This window comes from Mastacembelus armatus, chromosome 19 (genome assembly GCF_900324485.2).
Source record: "Mastacembelus armatus chromosome 19, fMasArm1.2, whole genome shotgun sequence".
Taxonomy (NCBI): Eukaryota; Metazoa; Chordata; class Actinopteri; order Synbranchiformes; family Mastacembelidae; genus Mastacembelus; species Mastacembelus armatus.
This window is the reverse complement of record NC_046651.1, coordinates 343,655-356,504: the sequence shown is the minus strand read 5'-3', so window position 1 is coordinate 356,504 and position 12,850 is coordinate 343,655. Positions and strand designations below refer to the sequence as shown.

The 12,850-nt window shown below is 42.7% G+C and overlaps 1 protein-coding gene across 3 annotated transcripts in view; it reads right to left on the bottom strand.

The window, feature by feature from the left end:
- Positions 1-12,850, bottom strand: part of LOC113135305 (myosin-16) — a 47,701-nt gene that overhangs the window by 4,055 nt on the left and 30,796 nt on the right. For all 3 annotated transcript variants that reach the window (XM_026315219.1, XM_026315218.1, XM_026315220.1), the window contains 10 exons: positions 11,594-11,650; positions 6,749-6,835; positions 5,334-5,579; positions 5,098-5,215; positions 4,481-4,608; positions 4,153-4,349; positions 3,933-4,065; positions 3,632-3,848; positions 3,194-3,330; positions 249-352 (listed from right to left, as the gene is read on the bottom strand). In XM_026315219.1, the coding sequence (XP_026171004.1) occupies positions 249-352; positions 3,194-3,330; positions 3,632-3,848; positions 3,933-4,065; positions 4,153-4,349; positions 4,481-4,608; positions 5,098-5,215; positions 5,334-5,579; positions 6,749-6,835; positions 11,594-11,650 (1,424 nt within the window). The remainder of the gene's footprint in view (positions 1-248; positions 353-3,193; positions 3,331-3,631; positions 3,849-3,932; positions 4,066-4,152; positions 4,350-4,480; positions 4,609-5,097; positions 5,216-5,333; positions 5,580-6,748; positions 6,836-11,593; positions 11,651-12,850) is intronic.

The window sequence follows — 12,850 nt, the reverse complement described above, 5'->3', positions numbered from 1 at the left end:
ATGAGAGAGGAATGAATGGATGGAGAATAGAGGTATTATAAAGGTGAACAGTGCTTCTGTCATTGCAGAGACAGTTAAGCAGGTTTTTAAAGGAGGAACAGTTGATAGAGGCAGGTCTTACCTCCAAAGACAGTGTATTATGACTTTGTAGAGGAAGTAAAGGAAGAGAGACAGAATGAAAACTATTAGAGTATCAAAGAGTGTCAGTAGTGTAGCAGGTGCGACTGCAATGAAGGCAGATGAGATACCTGGCTGCTTCAGTCTCTTCCTCCTTCTCCTGTAGTCCACGCTCGAGATCTCCTTTAGTCTGAGACAACTCCAGCTGCAGCCTCACCACTTTGGTCTCCTCAGCCTGGAAAATACGTTTTACATACATAAGTATAATGATGGTATGATGATGGTATGCAGTTAAAACCTGGAATAGTCTTCCTGATGATGTTAGACAAGCCTCATCTCTGGCAATGTTTAAGTCCAAGCTAAAAACCTTTCTTTTTAGTGTGGCATATGACATATGACCAGACTAGACCTGACAATGTTTTATCCAAACCGATCTATCTGCACTCAGTTTCCTCTAATATTAATTTTTAACTTTTTTATTATTATTTATTTTTTTCTTTTTTTTAAAAAACTGTCTTGTCACTACTTTTGTCCAGTTGGGGGAGACAATCAGACTCACGGTCAATACTCTAAGTTGATTAGGTTAGGAACCTTCGATCTAAGGCCAATTGGGTCAGGGACTCAGGGGTTAGGAACCCAGGCACTTTAATGTTATCCTTAGAATACGGGTCTAAACAGCTGTAGACTTAAATAAGTGGTTTGGAACCTCCAGCTGTAGTCTACTCGATCCTAGACGTAAGAGTCCGGGACTCAGGATCGTCTCCGTAGATAGTCTGTGTTGAGGTACTTTTAGTCCATCAGGGATGGGACAAACTGAAAGTAGAAGACCCACAAATATGGGTCAGCGTGGTCCGATAGTCGATATCATAAGGGGCAAATATGGTGACAAAGTGGTGGCATGCCTTTTTATTTTTATTCTTGCTTATGTATTTTTAACTTGTCTTTTATTTCTGTAAATCACTTTGAATTACTCTGTGTATGAACTGTGCTATATAAATAAACTTGCCTTGCCTATTTCATCCCCAGTATCTAAGTTACTCTTTCTTGTCATTTATAAAACCATCAGACTTCTTCTCTCTATCTACATTTTTTTCATACATTATCTCTATGTACATACAGAGAAACATTAGTTTTCTTTTAAAGTAGTGTGTGTGCCCACCTAATAAATAGGTGTCACACTTCCACTCTCCTTTTAGCCCTGCTTGGCTCGCTCTAAATTACAGTGGGTACGGAAAGTATTCAGACCCCTTTAAATTTTTCACTCTTTGAGTCATTGCAGCCATTTGCCAAAATCAAAAAAGTTCATTTTATTTCTCATTAATGTACACTCAGCACCCCATCTTGACAGAAAAAAACAGAAATGTAGACATTTTTGCAAATTTATTAAAAAAGAAAAACTGAAATATCACATGGTCATAAGTATTCAGACCCTTTGCAGTGACACTCATATTTAACTCACATGCTGTCCATTTCTTCTGATCCTCCTTGAGATGGTTCTGCTCCTTCATTGGAGTCCAGCTGTGTTTAATTAAACTGATTGGACTTGATTAGGAAAGGCACACACCTGTCTATATAAGACCTTACAGCTCACAGTGCATGTCAGAGCAAATGAGAATCATGAGGTCGAAGGAACTGCCCAAGGAGCTCAGAGACAGAATTGTGGCAAGGCACAGATCTGGCCAAGGTTACAAAAGAATATCTGCAGCACTCAAGGTTCCTAAGAGCACAGTGGCCTCCATAATCCTCAAATGGAAAAAGTTTGGGACGACCAGAACTCTTCCTAGACCTGGCCGTCCAGCCAAACTGAGCAATCGTGGGAGAAGAGCCTTGGTGAGAGAGGTAAAGAAGAACCCAAAGATCACTGTGGCTGAGCTCCAGAGATGCAGTAGGGAGATGGGAGAAAGTTCCACAAAGTCAACTATCACTGCAGCCCTCCACCAGTCGGGGCTTTATGGCAGAGTGGCCCGACGGAAGCCTCTCCTCAGTGCAAGACACATGAAAGCCTGCATAGAGTTTGCCAAAAGACACATGAAGGACTCCCAGACTATGAGAAATAAGATTCTCTGGTCTGATGAGGCCAAGATTGAACTTTTTGGCGTTAATTCTAAGCGGTATGTGTGGAGAAAACCAGGCACTGCTCATCACCTGCCCAATACAATCCCTACAGTGAAACATGGTGGTGGGAGCATCATGTTGTGGGGGTGTTTTTCAGCTGCAGGGACAGGACGACTGGTTGCAATTGAAGGAAAGATGAATGTGGCCAAGTACAGAGATATCCTGGAAGAAAACCTCTTCCAGAGTGCTCAGGACCTCAGACTGGGCCGAAGGTTCACCTTTCAACAGGACAATGACCCTAAGCACACAGCTAAAAAAACAAAGGAGTGGCTTCGGAACAACTCTGTGACCGTTCTTGACTGGCCCAGCCAGAGCCCTGACCTAAACCCAATTGAGCATCTCTGGAGAGACCTGAAAATGGCTGTCCACCAACGTTCACCATCCAACCTGACAGAACTGGAGAGGATCTGCAAGGAAGAATGGCAGAGGATCCCCAAATCCAGGTGTGAAAAACCTGTTGCATCATTCCCAAGAAGACTCACGGCTGTACTAGCTCAAAAGGTGCTTCTACTCAATACTGAGCACAGGGTCTGAATACTTATGACCATGTGATATTTCAGTTTTTCTTTTTTAATAAATTTGCAAAAATGTCTACATTTCTGTTTTTTTCTGTCAAGATGGGGTGCTGAGTGTACATTAATGAGAAATAAAATGAACTTTTTTGATTTTGGCAAATGGCTGCAATGACACAAAGAGTGAAAAATTTAAAGGGGTCTGAATACTTTCCGTACCCACTGTTTATCGTATCCTAAATGTGTCCTTAGCTACTGAATGCACCACTGGTTTACCAGCTGATCATTTGGTGCTTCTCAGGTATGTTCATTGCTTTGCCTGTATAGAATATCTTTTTTTTAAATATTTTATAATATCCTATAATTGCATAGGCTGACCATACAGCATGTTTGACCCCCATAAGCATCAGTACACTAATATTACCAGCTGATAGATAGACAGCGTGTACCTCCAAAGCAGCCTCAGATTCCTCCAGTGAAGCCTGTAACTCTTCCTTCTCCATCTCAATCTTCTTCTTTGCTTTCTGGAGCTCATGGACACTCTTTCCTCCATCTGACAGCTGGTCTGTAAGGTCAGCTATCTCCTCTGTAACACAAAGAAATAACTCACTGATCTGAACAAAACTAGTAGCCACTACTAACTACAATTTATTAGCTAAGACTGAGGGTCTTATAGTTTTAGCAAGATGAGAGCATTGATATTACTCATGTGTGTGCATTATGTATGAAGCTGAAGCATGGATGCTGTTAGCCTAGCCTAGCACATCAATCTTCTTGTCTGTCTCTTGGCAGGAAAGTACTGTACATAGGCACATTTCCCAAAATGTAAAACTATCCTAAAAACCTGCTTGAGGCATCAGCTGTCTTCCACATGTTAATCATCATACCCTGATACGTCTTGTTCTCCCTGCGTAGAGCTTCCAACTGCTCCAAAGACTCTTCGTGAGCTGTCTTGAGTTTGAAGAGCTCACTGGCATGTTGCCTGCTCTCCTTTTGGCAGTTCTCCACCTCGGCCACCAGCTCCTCACACTTCTGTTTCCAGTCAGTGAGCTGCTTTTCTAGGATCCGCTGCTTCTTATCCAGAGCCTGACCACAGCTGCTGGCCTGGGACAGGACACATATGTTCAGAGGAAACAACAACAAAGACCTGGGTGCTGCAACACTAATACAATAAGTCTCCTGCTCTACCTTCTCCAGGTCCATGCAGAGCTCCTCCACCTCTCCCTGCAGCCTCTGTTTGGTTTTCTCCAGTGAGGAACACTTAGCTTGGGTGGCTTCCACAGCCTCCTCAGCCTCCTGGAGCCTGGTTGCAAGCTTCTTTCTGTGGCACACACATTATTTAAAGAACTGAGACACACTCAAAGTATTACATGACTGGTGACTGACTGCCAGTGTCAACACCACATACTTGGTGTCCTCCAGCTCGTCGGCATGCTGGATGGTGTCGGACTCATGTTTGGACCTCCAGTGTGTCACCTCACTGTTGAGCTTAGAGATGATGCGCTGCAGCTCCTGCTTACTCTCCTGCTCCTCCTCCAGCTGTTCCTTCAGAACCTCGCACTCCTGCCGCACTGAGCTCAGACTACCGCTGACCGCCTGTTTACACTGGCAACAGTACCAGACACACATGTGGATTTACGACTTCAAGTGGAATAACACACATAACAGACTTGCATTTATTCAGGTACAGAATTATTATATTCATATTTGACATTTCAAAAGTTCAACACACCAACCTTGATCTCTTCATCCAGTTGCTTCTTCAATTCCTCCAGTTGTGCTTGGAGCAGAGTTTTGGAGCGGTTTAGCTGACTGGCTCTGTTCTCTGCCTCCTCCATCTGTCGACTCACGTCTGCGTTATCAGCTGACAGGGTAAACAACTTATTATTACGAGAATGCAGCTTTTTGAAGCAGTTTTTTGCTTTGTGTTATATGTGTAATTATCTGTTTGGTTACAACAGCTGTTGTGAATTACATCATATACTGTAGGTGAGAAAGATAAACAGTAGAAAACAGCAAGGACTTTGCAGTGACTCACCTTCCAGTAATTTACTGTCATATCTGCGTCTGTTGTGTTGAATAAAGTGATTTTCTTGCCATTGGAGACAAGGTCAAAGTCATGTTTTCTGTGTAAGGACCACTCTACTGGTTTATATGGTCTGTGAAAGTCCATTTACTAGTCATGATAAGTGCTAGTATCTGATTAAATAAGCAACATCTTAAACTAAGCTTTGTGAGAAAAAAGAAAATTAATTGTATGACTTGAACAAATACAATCTCATTACTGCATATAATATACAGTAAATTTCACAGAATATTGGTTACAATTCATATTGAATTAGTACCAGTCTACCTGTGAGTCTGTTCTTGGCCACACTGAGCTCAGTGAGTGTCTTCTGCAGATCATCTCCTCTCCTGTTGGCTTCAGACAGCTGCTCCTCCAGCTTCTTTATGTGGCTGTCTGAAGATGTCTGCAACACAACAGAAAAACACCAGCACACATTATGTCACAGATCATAAAACCCTGTGTTGTTGGCTTGTTAGAAATTACACACACTGTCTGCAGTGAGAGCAGATGCACACGCTGACCTTGGCTTTCTGCAGACTGTCCAGTGAAGCAGTCAGCTCATCCACCTCCATCCTCAGGTTCTGTTTCTCCTTCTCCAGTTTGGCTCTGGCTCGCTGCAGAGCCTCACACTGCTCACTCAGCTCTGCTATGGCATCACCATGCCGTTTCCTCAGAGACACAGCCAGAGCTTCAGACTGGACAGAGGACTCCTCCAGGTCTCTCCTCAGACGCTGCAGCTCGGCCTCCCGTTTCTTATTCAGCTCCATCTGTTGAACACACACAGACTCTATGTCAATAGATTTAAGACAGAGCAGTGTGATTACCATTATGGCTGTGCCTTGGATCATCCCAACTTACTGTAAGGCACACTTAGGATAATTTTTATAACTCAGACATGTGATCCATTTCCAAATGAACCTCTCCTATCCACAGTTTGATGGTTCTGTGCAGCCCTGCAGCTGCAGAACTCTAATGCTGCGGCCTCATTGATGACTGTGCACTCAACAGGATGATGAAAGTGCTGAAAAGTGATTGCAAAGCTTCTCATTCCTTCACACACTAACACTGAAGACATTTGTCTAGATATTATTTAGATGCAGTGCAGTCAATTACTAGAATGACATTTTGCTGAACATCATGATTGCATTATTGTTATTTCCACAGTATTGTATAAAGGGATTACCAGGTGTGCTGTAAACAGTCTAATTTTACTGTTCATGCCCTGACAGACACTGTAATGTGTCAACAGAACGCAGGAAGGGAAAGCACATTAAAAAAATACATATTTACAATTTCACATCAGCAAATATTCAATTTTAATGTAGACGTTACTGCTGTGCTAAATTAAGGGTTGTTTATAAGTGAACCCTGTGTGTCCTGGCCAGCCCACTTTAACCCAAATGAATACAGAGAACATAGATGTAATCTATTCTGCTACCACTGAGGAAATCAGTGTTTCTCTATGTCTTTACAGCAGAAAAAAACAAAGACCAAATCAGGTGTCAATTACCACTAACACCAATTTCTTTCTTTTAAACACTTTAAAAGCCTGATGAAAGTGAGTATGAGTGTTAGTATATGACTGACTGACATTTTAAAGAAAATATTTCCAAGATGAGGATTTTCATGTTCTTAAGAAGGATTGAGCAGATTGAGCTTAGTGGGAAAAATGAAGCTTTGTATGAGCCTCAGCTCATTTACCACATAATGAGGGCTGTGCATTTTGTCCCCCATTGCCTATAATACATTTAATGCAAGTATACAGAAATAGTTACAGTGACCAAAACCAATTCTCATACACATATGGGTACAGATAATATGATTTAGCTTACAAAGTAGACAATTTGAACAACTTAAACAACTAGAAATCTATCACTGAACATATTTAAAAAATGGTTTTGTACAATCTGTTTGTGTGTATCTCTACATATTGTACCTGCGAGGCAGTGACCCCTCCTGCTTCCTCTAGTCTGTCAGTAAGATCATCCAGTTCTCTGCTTAGATCTGCTCTCTGCTTCTCCACCTGCCAAAAACACAGTTTATACATGCTAATAAACATTAAGTGTACAAGTGTACAATGTGATACTTAACAATCAGGGTGATTTCATTATCATTCAGTGTACAATATGTTCATTCATTCATTATCTATAACTGCTTCTTCCTTAACCAGGGTCCCAGGGATCAGCTGCAGCCTATCCCAGCTCTCTTTGGGTGAAAGGCAGGGGTCCACCCTGGACAGGTCCCCAGTCCATCACAGGGCCACATAGAGACAAACAACCTCACACACTCACAGTCACTCCTATGGGCAATTTAGAGTCACCAATCAACCTGACATACATGTTTTTGGACTGTGGGAGGAAACCAGAGTACCTGGAGAAAACCCACACAAGCACAGGGAGAACATGCAGACTCCACACAGAAAGGCCCCTGATGGGTTTCAAATCAGGAACCTTCTTGATGTGAGGCCCCTTATGTAAGCCACCATGCTGCCCTGTGCAGTATGTATGTGACTGCAAAAATAAGTGCAAAATTCATCATACTCTTTCAATAACTTGCCAAATACATATGCTAATTAACACCCTCACTGTACTAACCTTCACACAGGATTTGATCAATTCTGGCCCTAAAGTAGTTGCACCTGCTAGGCCAGGACATTTAACTAGCAGTCAGTATGACTGACAGCCCACAGTGTGAAATGATCTTTCCTGAGGTCAGAGGTCAAGAGAGTAGCTGGTATCAGTGCTGTAGAGGTTAGCTGCTGCTGCCAGTATTATCAGTGAAAACCAGTTTCCTGCTCTGTACACTGCTACACATCCTACAGTGTGAAGCCGTATCAGTTGTATTTCTAATGCTCGTCCTTTTCACATACAGGAAAGCTCTTACTTGCCTATTAATGCATACAGCAGATGTGGCTCAATATTAACATTTTGTATGAAGATGCAGCTGCCTTAATGAGAAATATCTGCCTATGTAGATGTTAAATGCTTCTCTGTATTAAGCAGCCAGTCCTGAACTTTGTCTCCAAAGTCACAGTTTTGGTATATTATGCCAATATGAAGTTGCCAACAGGGCTAATGATTTAACCAACTATAGCCTGTTAACAACTATAGCAGATGCAATGTCAACCTGGTGTCCACTGGTGCATGGGAAAAATATATGCCTCTTTAGCTGCTAAATGCTTTAACTAAAAACCAGGTTTTAGACGCACTGATCATCAATAGTACAATAAAGCTCTGAACCTTGACTCTAATGAAGCAGTGTCATCAGATATACAATAACATTTTCTTACAATTACCTATATTGTTTAAGATGTTACATTAGAATAATGTAGAATTATACTTAATTACACCTCCCTGAACCTTCACCTTATCATGGTGGAGGTGTTTGAGTGTCCGAATGATCTTAGGAGCTCTGTTGTCAGGGCCTAGCAGGGTCTCCCAAGGCAAACAGGTCCTAGGTGACGGTCCAGACTAAGAGCAGTTCAGAGGTGGGGAGCTGCTGACCTCGACTGAGGATATTGTCGGACGGTGGAAATACTTTGAGGATCTCCTCAACCCACCTTTGTGGCATTCTGTGGGAGGTGCTCTGGGAGTATAGGGTCCGGGGTCTTTGTTAAGGGCTATCCGGTCTCTGTACAACCAGAGCAGGAGCTCGGTTCGCACAGCCAGCAGTAAGTCAGACCTCTTCCCAGTGCAGGGCTGTCCTTTGTCACTGGTTCTGTTCACTGTTTTTATGGACAGAATTTCTAGGCGCAGCCAGGGGCCGGAGGGAGTCCAATTCGGAGACCACAGGATTTCATCTCTGCTTTTTGCAGATGATGTTGGCCTGTTGGCTCCATCAAGCCAGGACCTTCAGCGTGAACTGGGGTGGTTTGCAACTGAGTGCAAAGAGGCTGGGATGAGAATCAGCACCTCCAAATCCGAGGCCATGGTTCTCAACTGGAAAAAGGTGGCTTGCCATCTCCAGGTCAGGGGAGAGATCCTGCTTCAGGTGAACGAGTTTAGGTATCTTGGGATCTTGTTCATGAGTGAGGGATTGACAGATGGATCGGTGCATCGGCAGCAGTAATGCGGTTGGTGTACCAGTCCATTGTGGTGAAGGAGCTGAGCCAAAACGCGAAGCTCTCTATTTATTGGTCAATCTATGTTCCAACTCTCACCTATGGTCATGAGCTTTGGGTCATGATCGAATAGATACAAGCGACTGAAATGAGCTTCCTTCGCAGGGTGGCCGGGTGCTCCCTTAGAGATAGGGTGAGGAGCTCGGTCACCGGAGTTCGGAGTAGAGCTGCTGCTCCTCCACATCGAGAGGAGCCAGCTGAGGTGGCTCGGGCATCTGTACCGGATGCCTCCTCAGCGCCTCCCTGGGGAGGTGTTCTGGGCATGTCCCACTGGGAGGAGGTTCCGGGGAAGACCCAGGATACGCTGGAGGGAATATGTCGCTCAGCTGGCTTGATGTGAGACTAAACAACTAGTACAATAAAATGTGCCTGTATGAAACAGCTATATAGAAATATAAAATATATCGTGCACTAACATGCAAAAGAAATACATTTTTTAAAGCTCAAGAACATTGACATATGATTTAAGGTTAAGCTTGTCATGCTCAAACATGGTAGGGCACACGCAGAGAGATTATAATTCTGGGTCATTACACTTTTCAAACAGCACTCTGTAGTTAAAAGCACTTCTTGTTTTTAAACACATTTTTTACAGCTGGTTTAAAGACAACTGTAGCTGTTGGGACTGGTCTGTAAAAGCTGGAGTCTCGGGCCTCCCTCTTAGCAGCAATGAGCCTCAGCCACCAACACACCTCGGGCAGAACAAGGAAAAACAGATGATACTCACTGGAGGCCTCCCCCACACCCCCTGGTTTGGTCTCTAAAGACTTCTGGCCCACCAGCTACCCAAGCCCCCACCCTCTGTTTCTACAACCTGGCTCTGTGCACTAGGTTCACTCATCACTCTCCTCCGCACTTCTGACTGAGTCAACAGCTCCTCCAGATCAGCACCACTTCACAGTACTCACTCCCCATTCACATGCTAATGGATGGTCAGTGCTCCCAAAGTCTCCTGCTGGAGAAGAGAGATATATCTTCATTTGTGCAGGAGTGTGAAGATGTCTGCTCTGTGCATAGAAGCCAGTGTATGTTTGCATTCATGCTTTATAGTATCCTCTTTGTCCATCCATGACCTCTGCCTGCGGTGTATAAATATGTGTATATCAATTAGAATTGTGCATTTAACTACCTACTTTTTTAGTAGATATCTTTATTTTTAGGTAGGATGTGTCAGTAAACAGTTGCCTAAAATACAAATTTAAATGAGCATCATTCCAACATTTTCTCCCCATTCAAGTCTGTTTTCTCCTGTGAGAAACACCGTGAAGATGGGAGATAAACCACTGGATTTGTGACTACAAGTGAACCCTTTGACATTATACCTTATGATTTCAGTCACATATTAAAATATGAATTACTGTAGTTAGTATTCTTTAGTATGTGTATCAATAGAGATTTTTAGTGTCACCTAATGTAATGTTTCAGAAGCATTTCCATCCTGACAAGAATGAATGTTTTTTTAATCCAAGGTCCTGATATATCTGCAAATGTCTTACTGTTGGATGCCATATGTATTTTGTGTGTGTTCTTAACTGAATGAGAAAACTCTACTGTACACATACGTATGTGAGATGGGCTGGAATTCCAGTTGGGAGAAGATCCCGTGAAAAATGGTGCGGCTGCCTCTATCTCCTGATGATATCTCCTTTGTGTGACCTGAGGAGCAGAGCCTAACAATAGAGAGCCTGTCTGGAGCAGAATTATGTTGTATTTGAGCTCCTCTGAAGATGCAGGATTTGAAACAGATAAAAGCCTGCATGTCTCTGCCTGCCTCTTTCACTGCACTGTCGGCTTTGGAGACTGATGGGGTGGGGGAGACCCAGCTAGCACCATTAGGAATACCACCCAGAGTGGTGAGAAGTGTGCAAAACACACCCTCAGGCCCACTGTCACTTTATTCAATGAATAGAGTAAAATATGTACAGTTTGCATTTTTGCCATTACCTATTCTAACACTGAAACAGTCAAGTCTTAAAAAGGTTGGCCAGATTCTGTGACTTAAACACACACATGCTTTTAGTGTCTTGTCTGAAACAACAAGCACTTAAAGTGTTTGTAGATTAGCTTTATATGAACCAGGCATGCAGTTTTGAAGCCCTTTTATATGACAAAGATACCTTGGAGACTTCGTCTTCTTCTGGTTTGTCTCTAGGAGCAAAAGAAGGGTATTACAAGGAACAGAAGGTGCACGTGTGTGTGTGTGTGTGTGTGTGTGTGTAAGGGATGGAAAAAGATTGGGAAAAATGAGAAATGAAAAGAGGGAAAGGTATGGTGGGATCCATGTATACTTTTGGGATTGCCCTTTATGTTAATCAGAAACACACGGACTCTCCCCCCTGAGTTTATTATCACAGGTGCAGATAGTTTGGGGTGACCAAGGTGCAGCACCAACACACATACAACACTGGCTGCCAACACATCAGCAATATTTTCTCTCATCTTTTTCCTCTCTGTGAATGTTCTCTCGAATCCACAAACTGCTCTCAACACCACAGGCCACAGTGTTACAGCAGAGCCAAGCTGATCCCAGAGCTGCCTGGCATCATTTTATCTGCCCTGTGGCCTGACAGACACATTTAAAGCTAATCTGCTCTCTGTTCATTTTGGGGAGAATGGAGACACTATACAGTGTCTTAGTTGTGTAGCTATAATATACTATACCTTGGCTCTCATGACCCGCTCTGCTTCCAACTCCTCCTCCAGTTCTTCAATGCGGACCTAAGGAGAAAAAAGTTCTCTGTTATCCTCTGGTTTCTCAGTGGTTACATGATTCTGACGGAGAATAAATGGGGCGTCACCTCTGCAGATTTTTTACTATTTCAGGGCAGCACTTGTGGGTGGTGAGACTGTCTCAGCAACTGTTGAGACTGTCTCTGCGTTCTTCAGGGATGTGGCATGTCTCTGGCTTTTTCCTCAGGTAGCAATTTAGAGCAAGAATGTCTATGGCCACCATCATTATCTGTATTCTGACCCAGGGCTCTGCTCTGTCCGGTCAGAGAGACCAAAAAACATCAGTGTCATTTTCATGACATTTGAGGAATTTGTGTTATGTTTTTGGTTTCTCTTGGTTTACAGTACTGGCTGCAAGTCACTGATGCTTTCCTGAGCAGTCTGAGTGATGGACTGAATACACGGTATCAGTCAGAATAATCGCTGGGTTAAATTTATTATACAGTACACTAACTTTCTGTTGTACATTTTGTCTAAAGTTTAAGATCTAGATATGTCTATTCATTTTTTTAGAATTAAATTTATTGCTTTTACTTTTAATACTACTACAATGTGGCCCTGCTACACTATTTTACAGTAGGAAAAAATTTGAATACGAACCGAACCACTGCTCATGTAACCACATGTGTGTAATTGAAGTGTGACTAAATGCTTCTAATATTATTTTATTGGACTCCAGCATTCAAAACAATCAGGATGATCTTACACAAATAAATCACCAGCAGCACAGTTATTTTCCACTGATCTTGTGCCAAAGCCATGTTTTGCACTAATAAAAATGTATTCCTAGTTTCCCAACACGACTGCATCCTTCCAAGTTGTGTCATGTTCCACACTATCTCCAGTTTCTATCTATGTCTCAATGTCAGGAAGTGTGTCTCACATGGCACGTAGCCCAGAGCCATTCACAGGAACAACACCTCTACTCACTGATGTGGTGAAAGCCACTCACTGGCTACATGCCATCCAGAGCTCACACATGAGGCTATCAGACATTATCAAGCTAAATAAACAGATGGACAGGAATTATCGTGCAGCTGTGCCATATATGAATAACAATAATTTATTACAACGTTTTTATCCAAATATTCTGGAAATGCCCCCAAAGTGGGTTCGAACATCTCATCGCCTTTTACCAGAAACTACACATGAAGCCATTAATTAGCCCTGCTTTTTCCTTTTCTTCTA